General features: G+C 34.7%; 2 protein-coding genes across 2 annotated transcripts in view; one reads left to right on the forward strand and one right to left on the reverse strand.

Annotated features, from left to right (window-relative positions):
- Positions 1–13,075, reverse strand: part of LOC144979953 (TBC1 domain family member 13-like) — a 27,399-nt gene extending 14,324 nt beyond the window's left edge. Inside the window, exons 1-4 of the mRNA XM_078927297.1 lie at positions 13,026–13,075; positions 12,845–12,921; positions 2,223–2,263; positions 896–957 (exon numbers count right to left, since the gene is read on the reverse strand). Coding sequence (XP_078783423.1) covers positions 896–957; positions 2,223–2,263; positions 12,845–12,921; positions 13,026–13,045 — 200 coding nt within the window. The 5' untranslated portion in view covers positions 13,046–13,075. The remainder of the gene's footprint in view (positions 1–895; positions 958–2,222; positions 2,264–12,844; positions 12,922–13,025) is intronic.
- Positions 3,944–4,965, forward strand: LOC144979340 (uncharacterized). The gene has a single exon (XM_078925976.1). The coding sequence runs from the start codon at positions 4,100–4,102 to the stop codon at positions 4,577–4,579; it is 480 nt and encodes a 159-aa protein (XP_078782102.1). The 5' UTR covers positions 3,944–4,099; the 3' UTR covers positions 4,580–4,965.
- Positions 13,076–21,362: the final 8,287 nt, after the last annotated feature.

A 21,362-nucleotide genomic window follows, 5' to 3' on the forward strand; every position in this document is an offset into this window, starting at 1 on the left:
GATGAAACACTGACAAAGCTCTGCAATGGACACCCAAGGAAAGAGAAAGCGAGGCCGCCCCTAGGAGACTTGGAGACGTACAGAAGAGAGGGGCCTAAAGCAGACAGGTCTGTCCCTCAAGATGGCCCCAAAATAGCTGCTGACAGGACCAGATGGAGATCCCTTGCATCGGCTCCAGAGCCAGCAGGCCCGGAGAGGATTAAGTGAGTGAGGTTATTGAAATTGTCAGATTATCAGACAGAAATTAACTCTTGGAAGCAATTCAGCAATTCAAACCCTCCCTCATGCCCTCTTCCCAAGAAGTCCAGAGTGAAGTGATTACCTAGATACAAGCTGAATACAGTTCTAGAAGCCCATGTACCTAGCTCCCCTCATGACAGAAATGAACAAAAATTTTGATGGAGATACAATAAGAATGTCATAGTTCCTCAGGATATGGCATCATCATCTCATAAGAGCTGGAAAAGAAACTTCATGGCTTTCAATCCGGTAAGAGTAGATAATAGCTAACTGCCAGCTGACCAAGATTCAGGATCTGTCCAACAGCTGCCTATTAGCATCAGAGAGGAATAGAGGCATTGTCCAAATGCACACAGTGCAATTAGTCTTGAAGATGTTGAATTGCAAAGTCAAATGCTTGTAAGGAGGTTTCAGAATAGTAAACCTACAGCTATTAATTTTCCTTGATGGATGGAAGGTCATTTTATGGCTAATGCAAATGCTGGTGTTGCTGCCATTCTCTTCCAAGCTAATTAAGAGACAACTTCTTATTGCACTGAGAAGGACATCTCTTGGAAGAGACTTTCTTCATAAAACTTTAGAAACCATTGTGACAAACAATACATTCATATACAATAAATACATAAATTTTGGAAATTCCTCAAGGAACTATTACCGTCTCTTTTGGAGTTCTGACTTCCAATCCTCTCGTCTTAGTGGTAAATAATTGAGTAAAACCTGAAACACAAATTTATATGATAATCATCATCATTATCATCATCATCATCATCATCATCATCATCATCATCATCATTATCATCATCATCATCATCATCATCATCGTCATAATAATAATAAAAATAATAATAATAATATAATAATAATAATAATAATAATAATAATAATAATAATAATAATAATAATAATAATAATAAAAATAATAATAATAATAATAATAATAATAATAATAATAATAATAATAATAATAATAATAATAATAATAATAATAATAATAGGAATAAGAATAAGAATGATGATAATAATAATAATAATTTTTTTGTTTGTTTGTTTGTTGCTTTAGGTCTCTTCCAACACAATTGAGGTTATATGAGAGACCGCTGAAACAAAAAAACAAGCAATCTAACAAAAATAGTACAAATGTAAATCAAAATCATAACCTAAAGATATCATAAGCTAAATTATAAATAACCAAGAACAAACAGGCAGAAGATTTACAGAAAAAAAAATATCCCCTGTCAAAAATACAATCACAAACCAAAGAAGCAGGATAGGCTAGTAAAGAGAAGAAGAAACGACATCACTATCGGATCGTACACCCATGCGAACATCATAGGTATATGATTCAAGGGTGATGCTCCCATCCAACCACCCGCATAATAATCATAATACTAATAATAATAATAATAATAATAATAATAATAATAATAATAATAATAATAATAATAATAATAATAATAATAATAATAATAATAATAATAATAATAATAATAATAATAATACTAATAATAATACTAATAATAATAATAATAATAATAATAATAATAATAATAATAATAATAATAATAATAATAATAATAATAATAATAATAATAATAATAATAATAATGATGATAATAATCATTTCAAAGGTCCATGGTAACTCACTCAAAAGTTGAATTAGAATGAGAAAAAATAGAAAAGTTAGAACTCATATCAGGAATAAGAAAACAAAAAAGATAGAAATTCATGACTTTCGTCTTTCAGAAAATTGAAAATAGAACATTCCTGAAAGATATCAGATTCTGATCCCATAAAAAATAAAAATTGTTATGAATGAGTTTGCGTAACTATCAATCATGAAAAAAACAGATTTTGATACAAAACATGTGAAAAGTTATTGAACAACCTCTATAATTATTAGAATTTCTGTTAGATTTTGCAAAAAATGGTTTATCATTTTTTCATATAAACTTTCATAACTATCAATATCACTCAATATTCACCTTCCAACATCGAGATCGTATGCTCTTTTCATGTGGACATCCTGAGAAAAATAAATCAAAATAAAATTAAGTGCAAATAGATCTTCGAGAATAAATTCTTAGAAAAATCAACACTGTCTTAAATTTACAATTGGTTATCATCGCCCAATATCTTTTACACTAGTCTGTCTACTTTCAATTAACTCACTCAACCCTAACACCGACTATATCCGTAGTTTACCCAGGTTACTTTTACCCCATGCCTTTTTATTACACTTTTCTGAGACAAATTATAGGCCCAGTATCAAAGCTAAAATTTTTAATTTTTACATGTTAATGGTAGTTGAATAAAACTTTCTTTTCTATGAACATGCTCATTTTAATACATTTTTTCTAATTTTGAAAAGTAGCAAAATCTCCAGGATTGAGTGACTTAAACATTTTCTTTTTTCATACTCTTTTAAAAATGTAAATTTCACAGTCATTGAGTACTTAAAGTAAAGATGGTTTCTTGATGACAATATTATTTTATTTCAGAAATTAAGTGCCTTACTTTCATTAAAACATTTTAATTGTTTGCTTCATTGCATGATTAACAACAATTATTGAGAATCATATTGAGGGCATCCGACTCCAGCGCAAGTATCATGAGTGGTAATTTTCAAATTATTTTTTTTAGCTTATATTAACCCTCTCCTTACCAACTATAGGAAAATCGTCACATTCGTTATGATACAACCAACATTTTTCCTATCCAAATTTCTTTTGTACATCATAAAATTTAAAGTAATTGAACAGTGTGTTGTAGAGAATGTTTTGCTTAAGAAATTATCTATCGCAAGTTTGAGTGATAAAAATATATTTTTGTGTTAGTTGGGTGTGAAGTTTTGGGGGAACATCCTGAAAATGGCCTATAAGGAGAGTTAAAACCCAACCCCTCCACTACCATTGTAACCAACAGAGACTTATCAAAATTCCATTTTTTTGGCAGGAATTGTCATTTGTTGATCTAAACATATATGAAAAGTATATTGCAGAAGCCAGAAAAACAACAATAACAGCTTTAAAAAAAAGAACAAAATACCAAACATGGATGGTTTCGGGTTCAAAACCCTTCTTGAGCCAACAACAAAAAACAAAAAAAACAATGAAAACATAAATACATTACTAAAAAAGCAGATCAATGATAGAGACAAGTAATGTAGTCCTAGCTAATAAAAAATGCTTGATTGGCCAACAATGATATCAAGTCCCATCTGGGCTACTTGATGTGGACTTTTTCCAAAGGTAAGACAGAAGGGGGGGGGGGGGGGGGGGCTCTGAAATAAAATGTTGACGAGTGCTCTGCCAACTGAGCTGTCTGGCAATAAAAAAAGGCCTGGCTTTTGATAATTGCCAGACCCTGTCTGGAAATAATAAAAAGCTTGGCATTTTGTTATAGCCAGGCTTGTTGGCAGAAGGTTTTATGTATAATGCCAAACTAGGCGTGAAAAATACCAAATAATCTATTTATACGTGTTTATAAAGGAGTTCCGGCTCAACCACTGCACTGCATGTTATTTTAGGATCGTTTGATTGTGGTTAGATTGTCTGGCAGTGTTCGGGCTTCATTTTAGCTCCATTAGGGGGGTGGCCGGTTTGACCAAAGAATATTTAAACGATTATGTGAAACCGGCCGGGTTGATTAAGTTGTTTATTATCATTCTAGACGTCTATAATATTACTTTTTGCCCTGCTTTCCTTGTATTTCTGATGACCGGTCTATTTTTATCATTATTAAATTATATTATGTTCACCATTGTAAAGAAAACTTTACATTATTAGACTAGCCAGTCTATGAAAATGAAGTTCAAATATCTAAATAAAGTTCATTTTTTCACATTGTTACAGGCACCAAGATGCCAATATCAAAGTATTCTCAAGCAAGTTTGGATGCTGCACTTGATGCCATCCGCACCAAAAAGCTTTCAGTCCGCCAGGCCGCTGCGACCTACTCTGTCCCGAGATCAACACTGATGGACAAGATGGCTGGAAAATACCCTATCCATAGGGTATCTCATACAGTGTTAGCCGCAGAGGAGGAGAAAAAACTAGTTAAGTGGATGGTGGCCTGTGCCAGGGCAGATGAAGGGAAGGACAGGGAACAGCTGTGCCTGGAGGTGCAGAGAATACTGAATGCTGAAGGCAGAGAGACCCCCTTCAAAGACAACAAACCAGGCAGGATACTACTGGTACAAGGCATTTATGGAGCGACACAAGGGGGAGGTGCGGGAGAGGAAAGCCATGTCCCTTGGGGAACAACGTGCTCAGGTATCAGAAGGAAAGATATGTGGGTGGCTCCACACCATGCGGACATCACTAATGTCAAATGGCATTGACATTACCAAGGTCCCCCCGCAACGTCTTCAATTGCGACGAGACTGGTCGGACGTTGAGATGGATATCGATGTGTTGTGTGGTGTGAATGATAAAGATGAAAGTTTATGTGATTTTTGTGGAAGTGATAGGGACCAGGATGGATGGATTGGGTGCAAGTGTGGGAGGTGGTACCACAGAGGATGTACTGGCAGAGAGAGAGAGAGAGAGAGAGAGAGAGAGAGAGAGAGAGAGAGAGAGAGAGAGAGAGAGAGAGAAGATACTGGGGATGAGTGAGGAGAAGATAAGTGTTTTCACGTTTGTGTGTAAATTGTGCAAGTGACATGTTATTATTGCGTTATGATTATGTACCCTATTAATTGTTTTGAATAAATTAATTTTGACTTTCTCTGTTGAAAATGAACATAATTTTTATCTATCTAGACGTCTAGATCTAGTCTAGCTACTAATGATAATATATAGCAGTCGTCTTGGGTGAAGGAAACATTCTGCCAATTTATGGAAAGAGTCCTTCAAAGTCCTTGGAATGCTGGAATCGAACCCTAAATTGACCAATGACCTGGCAGATATTTTACCAACCGAGCCTATGGATCTGCTTTAACTGTTTATGAACTGAAAACTATTAAAAAAACAAAAGGAAACAGCGTTTTTCAACATCCGTGAAGGGTGTCCGGTTTGCCCAAGTTGGGTGGCCGGTTGGGCCTTAAAGTTCCATAAGTGGCCGGTAGTACCAAACTGTCACGAATAACATTTTGCGTGGAGAATATGGATAAGACTGCTTAGGGTGCAAAATCGGCTGGTTCACCTGAAACCGGCCACTTGAGCTTTACATTTTATGACATCACTGTATAGCATTGGTCTTATTTCTGGCCAGCAGTCTTCCATTCTGACGAATAAGACTTGTGTGGCCGGTAAGCCTGAATCTACTCTACCTACCTATTAACTTTAATGATCTTCTTTTGTTTCTATAATTTGTTCATTCTGACCAAAATTTTGGGGATATTGATGATGGTCCAGGATTTTTAAAAATTTACAAACGAATCTCTACGCCTATGGGTTGTTCGTCTCAAAATCGACCACACCTACTATATTCCTCTCTTCCTCATACAAAATACTACAATTTATTATCACACTTCCACAAAACTAGATCCAACAACATATTATCCGAACGAGATATGAAATAACTATTAAACAAAGGCAGCAAAAATGTTGAAAAATTATCTTGCACATGTATGAATTTTAAGTTACATAGAGGTCGGTGTGGATAGACAGCTCAGTGGGTTAGACCACCTTTCATTTTGTTCCTTTTAGCTACACTGGTTCGAATCACTCGCTCCCTTTTTTTCTTCTTTTTTGTTTTATTTATTCATTTTACTTTCCAAATATGTTAATTGTTCTCTTTCGTTGTGTTTTTAAATTGAGCATGAGTTTTTAAATTATTAGAATGTTTTATTTCTCTAATCGTTCAATTTAATTCATTATATTTATTTTGCTCTAATTATTTGTTCTGTTCTGGGTTTTTTTAAATATTTATTATTATTATTATTATTTATTATTATTATTATTATTATTATTATTATTATTATTATTTTAATATTATTATTATTGCTTGTTTATATTATTATTATTATTATTATTATTATTATTATATTATTATTATTATTATTATTATTATTATTATTATTATTATTATTATTAATATATAATAACAATATTATCATTATTATTATTATCATTATTATTATCATTATTTATTATTATTATTATTGCTTGTTTATTATTATTATTATTATTATTATTATTATTATTATTATTATTATTATTATTATTATTATTATTATTATTATTATTATTATTATTATTGTTATTATTATTATTATTATCATTATTATTATTATTATTATTATTATTATTATTATTATTATTATTATTATTATTATTACTATTATTATTATTATTATTATTATTATTATTATTATTATTATTATTATTATTATTATTATTATTATTATTATTATTTTATTATTATTGCTTGTTTATTATTATTATTATTATTATTATTATTATTATTATTATTATTATTATTATTATTATCATTATTATTATTATTATTATTATTATTATTATTATTATTATTATTATTATTATTATTATTATTATTATTATTATTATTATTACTTGTTTATTTTTATTTTCCTATTTGTTTATTATGCACATTTTGAGCTCAGAGTGGGGATGAATATTACAATTTGCAATATTCTACAGAAAGGAACCAAAAGAGAGAGAAAAAAGATTTAAAAGAAAAAAAGGGGGTGGTACATTTATCATAGAATTTATAGGCAGTTTAGTTAGCAGCAGCAGTGGGAGTCAAATTGTGACCCAACTCGCCTATAAGAAAGTTGTGACTGGAAAATGCCATTCGCGTTTCGGGGGGTTCATTTAAAGATGCATAATTCCGTTATAAAGAGGAAAATCACAGATATTTTGGTATCAATATTTTCGTCTTTCAATTTCCTTTTGATTGGTGCCAAGTAACGAAAAATCCATTAAAAATTTCAGGAGTTATATGAAGTGAAAATTTGGCAATTTTCAAATGCGTTTATTTTTTATTTACAACGTGTGTTTTTAAAATAAAACTGCTTGTTTTTAGAATAACATCTAAACCATGACGCACGTGACATAGAGGATATAAAACAAAGAATAGCAATAGAAAAGAACGTGTTCCATAAAATGCGACCAGTTGTGTCAAACAACAACCTAAACTTGAAGACCAGAATGAAAGTAGTAGAAACATATGTTATAAGTACCCTTTTATACGGTTGCCATTTTATTTATATGCAAATAAATTGCCAGATGTAAAAATAAACTCACTATGTCATTATGCAACATATCGTTTCATTTAAATACTGTCTCAAACCCGTCTTTATTCTATGTATTAAATCACAGAGGGAATTATTTGAATTAAAAAATTAAAAATTAAAATTGAGCTTTATATAGCGTTATATCCACTAAATGTGCTCAAAGCGCTTTACAAGGGGTCCCTGGTCAACAGTAACATTTAACATGTAGGACGGAACATGACGCCTGTTAGGCGATATTACAATTTTCCGGACAAAGACAACGCTGTTAACGGCCAGGTACTCATTTTACACCTGAGTACGGTGAGAGAATGTGAGTAAAGAGCCTTCTCCAAGGACTCAACTATGCGCCGAGCACAAGGCTCGAACCCTGGACCTTCCGATCCGAAAGCGAGTGTCATACCACTAGACCACATAGCCGCACTTATTATTTGCAATTGTTTCAGTAATATAAATTGGGGATAAATCCAAAAGAATATAGCAAATTATGATTCTTATGTCTAGCTGATTCTCTTAAATTATGAAACATTTGCATCATATTATGTAGTAATGTGTTATTTTGAAATTTGCATCTTCCTCTTTATAAATGTAAATATGCATTGTCCTCGATAAGACGTCATATTGGTATATAATCTGTTAATAAGAACTCCATATTGACTGTTTTAACCATTTTTTATTAACGGCACGGGATTTTGGTCACAACTTTCCAATGGTAATTTTGGGGTAAAATTCAGTCTGAAATGTCAGACTTTGAACTGCCATAACTACATTTCTATTCAAGATAGAAACAAAATTCAAACTCTTTTGTAATTAGTGTTGCCAGCTCTTTCGTTTCAAGTGCGTGAGTTATATTAAGAATTTTTGTTAATCTCCCCACACACTACGTCGATTTCCACAAGCCTCCTAAGACAGACGACTCACCCATTCAGCCACGACACCCATGTGAATGTCGACGCATATTGTGTAAATATAGTAATATATCGACTGATTTATTGTTGGGTAATTTTATACTTTTATTGATATCTTATTAACTCTACTTAACTTTACTAATTTCTATGTCCATTACGAAAGTTTCCATATTCTGGAATGTGGATAAATTTTCAAAAGAGAGGAGTTTCAAAAAGCATCTGTGTATAATCGTCCATCGTTATTGCCAGACAGTTCTGGCAATAATCGTTCTTCTTTATTGGCAGACATGTCTGACAATAATCATTTTCCATTATTGGCAGACGTGGCTGGCAATAAAATCACAGCGAAATACTTTATATACAAACAAGCATTATTTTCATTAAATTTCATGTGGTAAGTATGGAATGGAAAACATAAGGAAACATAAAGGTTAAATTGAATGAAAATTGAAAAAAAAAATATGACGTTTTTTGATCTGAAAAGAAGGGCTGATAGCCAGTTAAGTAAAGTAGTGTGTCCGTTTATCCATTATCACTTTTGATTTTGATGAGATTTGGCAGAGGCAGAGCCTCTGCCTCTGCCAAATCTCATCGGAGATATTATATTTTTGTCTTCAATCAACAATCATGTATGTGTGTAGTTCGCCTAACCGGCAGCCGTGTTGTTATTTCTCTCCCGAATTGTGTGATTTTTATTGATTTCTAAAACAAAAGTCTGGAATATTTTTATACAGTCGTTTTAATAAAGTTTTATTCTACATTGTGATATATATTTCTCGGAAATTCATAAGAGGATTTTTAGATAAATTAACATTTTAGTGGTGTAGATCCCATTGTTTGAAGTATTGTACTAGCCATTTATTGTTTACACTTACGTTAAGATTTTTAGTCACGATGTGCCATATCTATTTTTATCCTTATTACGACAACATTTATTGAATGACACAGAATCGTCTTGGTATCACGGTAACAATAATAGCAGTAATAGCCAGCGGCTACGACCAAGTCGTGGTGGTGTGCGGAAACGAAGAAAAATAAATATTCAAATAGGTCACAGACCACCGCCCTTTCATACTAATAGAGCACTCAAAGTACATAACACACAACGGTGCCCAAGGTCTCTGATCAACATACCACTCAACGACACTCACAACAACATGCCAATAGTAAACGACACATCAACATATCAACAAAACATAATGACAACACCTGATCATTTTGATGAGATGCATAAACATAATGAGAACGTGGCTTGTGAAAATAAGACAATAACAACAAAGGGGGGAAGAAGGGTCAATATGAGGCCAAATGAAATAAAAAGAATCAATCACCAAATCAACTCAAATCATAACACGCTTAAAATAGCAAACAGGCAAACTAACAGTGACCGTAATGGTGAACCGAGAAACATGTTGAGAACTATGACCATAAACTTCCAAAGTTTAATTCCAAAACTACCGGAATTTTGGAAATTGATATCAGAAATAAAACCAGACATAATCATAGGTACGGAAACATGGCTACATTCCGAAATAAAGGACAGTGAAATATTTCCACCAGAGACATATTTCAACGTGTTCAGGAAAGACCGAGAAGATAGGTATGGTGGGGTGCTGGTTGCAACAACAACGAACCTCTCAGTAATAAAGCTTGACATTCAAACAAATCAGAATCGGTGATCGTAAATATCAAAACAGAACAAGGCCTACTCACTGTGGGCGCTATGTATAGAACACCTTCAAACTCAACTATGGAACAAATGACTGAGATAACACGCTGTATTGATAGCCTAGACCCGAAAAATGTACTCTGGTTAAGCGGAGACCTGAACCTACCTGATATCAATTGGGAACAAGAAAAAATAATCAGTTACCAATATCCTTCATTTATAAACCAAGCATTTATTAACAAATTGCAAGATTTTGGCCTGAGTCAAATAAACAAAAATCCAACAAGGGGTACAAATATCCTCGACTTATTTATCACAAATCGACCAAATTTAATTGTCAAGTGTAAAACCATTCCAGGCATTAGTGACCATGACATTCTCATCACGGAAAGCACTATCAAAGCAAACAAAATCACAAAAAAATCACACCCTATTACTATTTGGAAAAAGGCAAATATCGCCGAAATGCGGACAGAAACACGTCTTTTTAGTGAAAACATAATTAATCAACATCTAGAAAGCACTGAGGATGTTTGGACTGCCATCAACGACCACCTAAACAAAATGATGACCAAACATGTACCAACGAAGAAAAGCTCAAGGAAATTTCACCAACCATGGATAAACACCACCGTCAAACGATTATCTAGACGGAAACAAAAGGCATGGAGCAGAGCGAGAAAGTCCAACAGTAAGAAAGACTGGTACAATTATGCCCGACTGAAAAAAGAAACACAAAAAGAGAGTAGAAAGGCCTATCATAATCATGTTAAGGAACTTGTTAGTGAAGACTCAAACAAAAGCTCTGGAAATTTATAAAAAGTAGGAGGTGCGATTCGGTTGGTATAGCGCCCCTTGAGCATGATCGTGTATTATACTCTGATGCAAAGGAAAAAGCAGACATACTTAATAACCAATTCTGCTCTGTTTTTGCTTCAAAAGCTCATACCAAAATTACCACTCAACAACTACAAGGCGAAGAAAACGATTCCAACACTATGGCCGAAATCAATGTGACAGTAGAGGGCGTTTCCAAACTCCTCGCCACTCTAGATCCAAAGAAAGCATGTGGCCCAGACAAAATACCATCCCGTCTTTTAAAGATATTGAGTAACGAATTTGCACCTGCCCTCACACATTTGTTCAAACTCTCTCTTGAAACGGGAGACATACCAATTGTTTGGAAGCACGCTCTTGTCCAACCCATCTACAAGAAAGGTGATAGAAGCAGGGCTCAAAACTACCGTCCAATTTCATTAACCTGCATTTGCTGCAAACTGTTGGAGCATATAGTGAGATCCTCAATAACTGAATATCTCGAAACTAACAGTATTTTTTGTGATGAACAGCACGGATTTAGGAAGCACCACTCATGTCAAACTCAACTTCTATCATTAACACATGATCTGTCAGCTGCTATTGATAAAGGTGGTCAAATTGATCTAGTACTACTGGACTTTGCCAAGGCCTTCGACAAGGTCCCTCACCATCGGTTAATCCAGAAATTGTATGACGTTGGTATCAGGAACAAAACCTTACAATGGATTGCAACTTTTCTGGACAATCGCACCCAACAAGTTCTTGTCGACGGCGAGACTTCCACTATCGGGATGGTGACATCGGGCGTACCTCAGGGCTCAGTCCTTGGGCCCGTCCTATTTTTAGTGTACATAAACGATCTTCCACGAGGTATAAGGTCAAAAGTGCGCCTCTTTGCTGACGACACAGCATTATATAATCAGATAAAAACAACAGACGACTGCAAAACACTAAATGACGATCTAGCTAAATTACAAGACTGGGAAACAATAAATCAAATGGAATTTAACGTATCAAAGTGCAATGTTCTAACCATCACAAATAAGAAAGCACCTATAACATTTGAATACCAACTTCATGGTCAAAACCTGGAACATGTAAAGACAGCAAAATACCTTGGCATCGAGTTTGCTAAAAACCTCAAATGGAATGACCACATATGTCACCTGGCTTCAAAGGCAAATCAAACAAGCGCTTACATCACCCGCAATTTAAAAAGATGCCCAATCACAACTCAAACCCTTGCTTTTAAAACTATTGTTAGACCAATTTTGGAGTATGGCAGCTCAATTTGGGACCCATATACAAAGAAAAACATCGACACCTTAGAAAACATCCAAAGAAAAACAGCAAGACGCATCACAAACACATTCGATCCTTTCTCAAGTGCGTCTGAAATATCACAACGGATTGGCCTTGAACCTCTGGAAAAGAGAAGAAAGATAGATAAACTTAAATTGTTCCACAAGATCTACTACAAAAATTCGTGCCTTAAACTTCCAAACGACATCAAAGATATCGGCACAAGAAATACGAGGGGACACACAGCAAGAGTAACCATCCCAACATCAAAAACAGACGCCCACATGTATTCGTTTTTCCCTTCCACTGCCCGACTATGGAATAGCCTCCCAGCTGAAGTGGCTGAAAACGGTTGCCAACATGCCTTCACGCGATTGCTGGAGTTCACAACGTGACTTTTTAATCTATGTGGTTTTAGTATTATGTGCAGAGTTTTAGCAAGTTTAAAATGTAAAACACTACAAACTGTGGAGTGATCCTCGACAATATTGGAGGTTTCCACAAGACGAAGAAGAATAAGAATCAACGTTTACTGAAATTACATGAATACTATGACTATGAGTTTCCATGCGTTGATTATGGCATATTACTTTTTGCAACTACTTTCGCAGTTCCTGTAAAATTTCACCATTAATTATACAGCTTAGAACTTAAATTGCTATTTATTCAATCCAGTGAAAATGAAAGTGAAAGAAACGGAACAGAACTCACCGCTGGAAAAGCACAGGCTTCGCAATTCTTTCAAATTGATCTTATCTGCTTCCAAAATGTCCATAAAATTCCGAATCCTGGAAAAGAATATGAAAATGTCATTTTCATCTCAATATAACCAAATGATTATTGTTTAGGAATCAAAAGAGCCCTCAGGGGCGTGACCTGAGAAAAATCCTACCTTTGTTGATATCCAGCCATCTTGTTTGTTGACAAAAAGTGTACTGCTAAATTGCCAGATTGTTTCTTATTAAAGTGCTAATTAAGCATTGGTAGCTGTAATGAATTAATAATAAAATAGGGATTCAAATAAAGTAACAAAACGGTCTTATGTTCTTTCATACTCCACTCATAGAGCAATACGGACGAAACGGCGGGAGTTCAACCTAGTTTCTGTGTGTACTTTCTGCCAGATCTAACAGACCTAGCCGAGCTATACGATCACGGATAGTGATGTGATGGCGACGTCCCTATCATTCATGAGTTGAATAAATCATAGGATGAGCATAGTCAAGGGTTGCATAATAATAGTCAAATTTTATTTATTTTCCTTCATTGTCCAATTTGTTTAAGACACAGCTTCGACGAAGAAACATTACAAAAACAAAACAAAACAAAAACACCCCCCCCCCACCCCACCCCCTGATCCCCCACCCCAATATACAACAACAAAAAAAAAACAAAAAAAAACAAAAGTACGTTATAAAAAAAAAATAAAACAAAAAGTAAAAAGAAAAAAATAGTGAAGACAAAGAAATTAAAACAAAGTAGAAAAAAACAAAAACCAATTAAAACGAACACAGAAATAATAAAGGTGGTATAAAAATTGCCAAATTGGTAATCAGGGCATTAGCAGGAAGTGAGAAGTGGGTGGACTGGAGCTGGAGAGATTATTGTCAGCTGATTCAACCTCGAGCATTATTTCCAGGTTGGCTGATTTTCCACCAAATTGGCTGAATTATATCATCGCGTGGCCGGGGGGGGGGGGGGGGGGGGGACTTTTAATGATTTATATAATATATCTAGATAGTATGCGCTTGGCTATGGAGACACAACATTGCCATGTGATCCAGAAGTATAACGGACCAACACACAAAACTATGTGTAACCATGAACGTTTATAATCTGGTTAATACAGTTTAGTGAGAATTACTCATAAACGCGGATAACAATAACAAAGACCAGAGTGACGTCAAATTCATTCTATCGATACCTAAGCGACCCGACGTCTCAGCCCGCCTAGATCGATACCCTTTAATTATGTAAGAGTATTGCACCTTATTGGTGGAGACTTCAACTTCCCAGGATGGAACTGGAACTCCATGAAATTAAAAGAAAAATGCCCATTTCCAAACCTACACTTTAACTTCGTGGATATTGTTTACGACCATGGACTACAACAGATAATCGATGAACCCAGAGGGGAGAAAATACACTAGACTTAGTCCTTACCAACTCACCACAACTAATACCAAGGGTGGAAATCATTCCAGGTCTCTCAGACCATGATATTCCATACTGCGAGTTTAGCCTCAATACAACAAAAAAAGGCTCAACCTATTAGAGAAATTCCCCTCTACGCCAAGCCAAACTGGGAAAACTTAAGAAATTCTGCAAAAAATATCAGCTGCAATATTCTCACCAATGAATATAAGTCGACAACTGAAGACCTATGGTGCGACTTCAAGAACGCATTACTGGAAGCCGTCAAGGAGTTCATACCTCACAAGACCACCAAAAGCAAGACCAGCATGCCATGGATAACATCAAATTTAAAAAGAATGATCGCAAAGAAGAATCTCCTGTACAGAAAAATGAAAAAGTCTGGTGATGAAAAACTAACAACAGAAATTCGCATCTTGAAGCAGACAATACAGCGCGAAATGAGACGTAGTTACTGGTCTCACCTCAACGGCATCTTTAGCGATGAAAATGAAAATAAATCACAAAATAATAAAAGATTTTGGTCATAATATGTGAATGAGGGTACGGATTATAAATTATATCAATCTTATAGTTGTGGACTGTTATTGTGTTATGATTAATCAATAAATTTTTAATTAAATTGAGCATTTATATAGCGCAATATCCACTTAACGTGCTCAATGCGCTTTACAAGGGTTCCCTGGTCAACAGCAACATTTAACATGTAGGACGAGACATGACGCCTGTTAGGCGATATTACAATTTTTCGGACAAAGACAACGCTGTTAACGGCCAGGTACTCATTTTACACCTGAGTACGGTGACAGAATGTGAGTAAAGAGTCTTTTCCAAGGACTCAACTATGCGCCGAGCGAGGCTCGAACCCAGGACCTTCCGATCCGAAAGCGAGTGTCATACCACTAGACCACATAGCCGCAATACCATTTAAAACTAGTATGTATAATGAGTGATAATTAATATCGTGTTTTCGACGGGACCGTACGTATACGCAAGCTATTAAATAACATAAATTGATAGACCCTCTAACTCAATTTATTATAAAGAAAAATATTCCATTCATTCTATATACCTATATATGTACCTATATATAATTGTATATGTATATGTGCTTTTCAAATTAATGAATTACATTTACCTGAAGCACATTTTATAAATGTGCTATCACTGAAGCGCTATAGTAATATTATGTATTTATATGTATTGATTCGTATGCTCTCATTGTTGGTTTATCCCACTAACCTAACTGTATCCCGTTAGGGCTATGATTAATAATAAGGAATACAAGGTTTTGGAAGCAGTCAAAGTTTTGTTCCTATATCTACACATATCTGACATTATCCTTAACCCTATTTCCATACTAAAATAGAAAGTCCATTTGGCCCCCATGACTTGCAAAGAGAAAAATACTAGAAAGTCCTATTTCCTGATTTGGGGTCCATTTGGCCCCCATGACTTGCAAAGAGAAAAATACTAGAAAGTCCTATTTCCTGATTTGGGGTCCATTTGGCCCCCATGACTTGCACATAGTAAAATACTCGAAAGTCCTATTTATTTCTTATTTGAGGGCCATTTAACCCCCATGATTTTACTACGGAAAAGTCAGTTAAAATCATATTTTCTCATTAAATATATATAGGCAATATAAGTTTACATCATTTTGTTGTTTTTGTTGTGACATTATGCATCTATTTATTTAGTGACATAGTCGTGTCAATATGATCCACAACTTACTAGTAGATGGCATCTACAATAATTGACTTGGTAATTTTGTTTCCTGTTTGCTGTCCAATATGATGAGCGCCAGTTTCAGTTACCTAATTTTTCATCAACTCTAATTAAGAAACATCCAAGTAAGTACTAACTCATTACTTTTTTTCCTTAGATGTGTGATGTATGAAGATTATTCTGACACCTATCCTATGTAACGAAAAATGAATTGATAGTATCGCTAATTTTATGATTGTAGTACCAGCTAGAATCGCCAAATATGAAATGATGAAACAATAATGGATAAATGAAAGCGCTAATACTCAATATAATGTTTCTTCCAATACTTGTCTTACTTTCGCTTCTCGATTATCTTTTATTCTTGTGTGTACCCTACCTAACCACATATTTGTTTGTAACTTCTTATGACAAGTGATTTATTTTCTTGTACCGTTATTCAATCTCGAGGTGAACTAAATTAGCTTTAATGTCTACATTATGTTTCAATCATATTGTATTGATATTATTGCTTTAGAATTTTTGAATCTGCTAACTAAATGATTTGTATGTTGCTGGGTGGTTTTTTTTAATTTTCAGCCATCTGTTGTGTGGTCTAAATTATGTTGCATTGGACCTAAACCATGACGAATGGAGAAAGTGTAATATCCTTGGTAGTTGGAATGCTCAGATATACATTGAGTTGCAGTCTGCTGGGGCAACCCCAGTGCATGAGGAAGGTATGTCACCTACTATTTATTTAAAACTGAATGGTACCTATTACATTTATCTGTGTAATGGTTGTTAGCTCGAAGTTAATAACAGGCATCATATGAAATCTAATATGTTTGCATTGTTGGCTAGTTACAATGGGATAATGTGTTTATTTTTTGTTTTTGTCGTGTGTTTTAGTAATTTCTTTCACTCCCATGATACCTTCTATGAAAAATATTATGCTGATCTCCAATGAGAATATGAGTTTCAATTCTGATTGTTAGAATGTCATTTCTCCAAACAGTAACAGCATTATCAAGTATGTTTCTATTGTATGAAATAGTAAAATAAATATTAAGTTGGTGTAAGATTAGCTTATCTTTAACCAGTGAATTGACAGAATATCAGCAATTAATAATGCAAGATAAAGATGACCTGTTGCAAATCGAGTTCCAGGTAAAGGATGATTTTCCCCCATGATGATAATGATGAAGGTATAAATTAATAATATTAACAACTCATACATTATTTGATTTATTGGCTGCAAAGACTTCAGAGTAAAAGTCGTTTTTTTTTAAGATGAAAAATCGAACAGTTATACCTCTTTTATCTCACTTGTTGGATTTGACTTTCAGCATATCACAGCAAATCCATGAAGACAACGACAAGAAGTCATTCCTTGAAATATTTGGGAAAATTACATTGTTTTGTAATCACATTGCTCTCAGATACTTTCATATTTGATGTTTTCTTTTATTTCTACATGACAACAATTGTCAATTGGGGATTCCAGTAAAATAAAGTTTTCAAAATAATAATAATATACTCACATCCCCAAAATACCTCTTCCCTCTCCTCCCCCCCCCCCCCCCCCCTCCTCCTCTCTCTCTCTCTCTTCCTCTCTCTCTCTCTCTCTCTCTCTCTCTCTCTCTCTCTCTCTCTCTCTCTCTCTCTCTCCTCTCTCTCTCTCTCTCTCTTCTCTCTCTCTCTCTCTTTCATCGCCATTTCCAGTTGTGGGTTCCTTCCCAATATAATTTTTTTCTTCTAATCCTTCAGACACTGGCAGTATTTCACCATTTCATTGGAATGGGAATGATACAAGCTCTTCAAATGAAAGCATCACTGATGAAGAAATGCCACTGATTCTGCTGCAGCCAGATCCAGAAATAGATGCCACCGATTCTGAACCTGAGGTAGATGAAGCTGAAGAAACAATAGAAGTCGGCAACTTCCAAAATACATTGTTTGTGGAGGAATGCACTGCTTGGAATAAGAACAAAATTCCACACATAGGAAGAATTCTATCAAAGTTCATAAATCCAAAAGAACCATGTCATGCATTCAAAAAAAATTGAAAAAGCCTGCCTCCGGAGTATTCTATTTTTTTCACTAAGAAAATGAAAAGTACTCTTGTGGTGATATGTACGAAGAAGGGACAAGAACAAAATGTACAAGTGCAAGATGGGAGAATAAGATCAACAGCACAACAGGAAGAGGAAGAATGCGACAAGGGGAAGATCCATAAAATGTCCGAGAAAAAAATGATGTAAAATTCAGAAAGACTTGCAGCAGATGTGGAGAATTTACATGTTCACAGCGTAGCAGCATAATATGTACATCTCTTGTAAATAAATATGTTCACATGCTTTGATCAGAAAAAATCATATTTCTAAAACGATATTTCAGTGATAGTGGAACTTTTTTCTTGCCTTTTAATTCATAAAATGTACTATAGCTGAGCCTCGGATTAATTTTAATAAGTTTTGAATTATGTTTTGTTGTTGTTTGTTTGTTTGTTTCTAATGTTTTTCTACATTTTACAGGTATTATTGCATCAATGAGAATCAGCATAAATATAGTCAATTGTTACCATTATCAAATTGTATTGGATGATCCTAGGTATTGTTGGCACATGTTTTTCTTCGACTCCACTCACTTGTACTACTACTACTACTACTACTACTACTACTACTACTACTACTACTACTACCACCACCACTACCACTACCACCTCTTCTACCACTATACTAGTAGTAGTAGTAGTAGTAGTAGTAGTAGTAGTAGTAGTAGTAGTAGTAGTAGTAGTAGTAGTATGGATGAAATAGAGGTTGCATATTTCTGTGCTTTACTACGTAGAAAAAAAAAAAGACAACTTGAAAGAGAAAACAAAATTGCGTGCATCCTTTAATGACCCAAAGATTGCTCAAGGGTCAATTCCGTAGACTCTATGACGCCTGGGTTATACCTCGCCCTAGCTCAATTTGCGGCGCTGTATGGCTGCTGACGCCTGGGTTATTCCAGTCTTCCCTTGGAATAGACCCTCGAGAAAAATTTCCCCTATGGGATGAAAAAGGGAATTTTATTTTTTTAATTTTAAACTGTTATCTGTCTGCTCAACGCTACAGAAACATGGATAAGTTCAGGATTTATAAGCTTAGGAGACAAGATGGCCCATGGTTAGCGCGTTGTACTCTGGACTCAGAGGTTCTGTGTCTGATTCCGACCGAAGCCAATCTGTACTTTCTAGAGCAAGAAAATTTACTCCAATCACTCACTCCATTCAGGTGTAAAAGGATACCTGTCAAGCTGGGATAGTAATCTGCGATAGACTAGCGTCCTGTTCAAAGGTTTTCAAAGAAATACGTTAATTGTCCGCTTCACGCTAGTGAAACCGGAATAACTCATGCACCATTGGCTACAAGGCTCTAAAGGACTTAATTTGTCTTACAATGAGTCCAAGTGGCTCAGGACTTACTTAAAAATATTTTCATTGAGAATTCCCGAAATAAATACCGATAAAGATAATTGATCCCAAAAGTTACCGAATAGATGTTTTAGACACGTTACTGCTGTGTCACAAAGTGTGACACTTCTTAACCCTATCCCTACAAGGCTTTTTACTTGCATTCGCCTACAACGTGGGTCTTTTTTGACCCAGACCTCTCAAAGAGAAAAAAACTCTTTACCCCCCTCTTCCTACAACGTGGGTCTTTTTTGACCCAGACTTCTCAAAGAGAGAAAAACTCTGTACCCCCCTCTTCCTACAAGGTGGGTCATTTTTGACCCGGGATATAAAATAACAGAAATACATCTTTTATGCTTATATTGTGTACAATGTTGCCACTTTCAATAGAAAAAAGATGTGCGCATCTTTATATACTGATATGATAGGGGTTCGAATCTCATATAAATATGCGGTTTAAGTTGTTCCATGAGTCCTAATTATTAGTATATATATGTATACTGTATATATATATATATATATATATATATATATATATATATATATATATATATATATATATATATATATATATATATATTATATGAATAAAGCATTTGATAGGATACTATTGTTTGTTTGTGGGGTTTTACGTCGCTTTTAACACATGGTAAGTCATATCAGCGAGTGTTATATTTCACATTCATTTTTGTGCTGCCACACAGAGACATGGTATAGCACAACACATGCCTCATTCGATCACAGTATACTGATACCGAGCCAACCGTCTTAGTAATAGTACTAATCCCATAATGCCGAGAGTTAGGCGAGACTGCTACTACCGAGCAGTGGTAAATGTTTACAGTGGAAACCATTTATAACAGGCCTGGATATAGCAGGGATCCGGCTATAACAGGGATACTCTAAACCCACATTTTTGGTTTGTTTTCTTTATCTATGTAATATTTTATCGGATATAACCGGGAATCGGATATCGCAGGGATTTTTCTCCACCTCCACCATCCCTGTTATAATCGGTTTCCACTGTATTTTAGATTATAGGAATAAGCCTTCACAAAAATATAAGAAAAACTAGAAAATTTATTAACTCAGATTAACTTGGATCAAAGGTAGATCAAATGGAAACAGTATGTAGCTTTCAATTGGAACAAGCTGTACATAAAATGGTTTTCACTGAATGTCGTTTGCAAACTGGCACAGAGCATTTATTACAGGCTGTTGAAGTTTTCACGTCTTTTTTTGGTGGACACTTTCCACACCGTCTCCTTTTCAGGCCACACCCTATTGTTGCAGTTGGAATTGGCTCATATTCATCATCATTGCCTAGTTGAGTAACTATTTTACTCTTCAATTCCTTAGGAATGTTCATAGTCAATCTTCTTTCCATGAGAGGACGAGCTAGTTCCAAAGCAATATCTATCTGAAAAAAACGTCGATTGTCAGCTTGGGAAAGTTTACTTTCTGGAAATTTAATTTTGTACACAGCTAATGCAGCGATGCTAGCGATGTCCAAAATGTTGAAAAAAATAACCATGGGCCACCTCTTTGTCTGTCTTTTGGTTGTCATTGAATGAGCCATGAAGTCCATACAGTCAACTCCTCCTTTCGTTGAATTGTAGAATTCGATTATTTCAGGAATTTCTTTTCCATTCGGGGATGTAACTAGCTTTCCATCGTTGTGCATTGAAGACAAAACAATCACATTTTTTTTTACATCCGGATTTATAACTTACAAGTGTTTTCCCTTTTTCAAATACAAATTCAGGCTGTCCTTTCTTTGTTCGCTTTGGGTCTTTGAAGGCTTCAGGAACAAACCTTTTATTTCTTCGAATCGTCCCCACAACTGTCATCTTATTCCCTTCAAGACCATTGCATAGTTCCATGTCCGTAAAAAAATTGTCCACAGTCAAA

Source organism: Berghia stephanieae, chromosome 9 (genome assembly GCF_034508935.2).
Source record: "Berghia stephanieae isolate SIO BIC M18660-M18661 chromosome 9, UCSD_Bste_1.3, whole genome shotgun sequence".
In the NCBI taxonomy this organism is placed as follows: domain Eukaryota; kingdom Metazoa; phylum Mollusca; class Gastropoda; order Nudibranchia; family Aeolidiidae; genus Berghia; species Berghia stephanieae.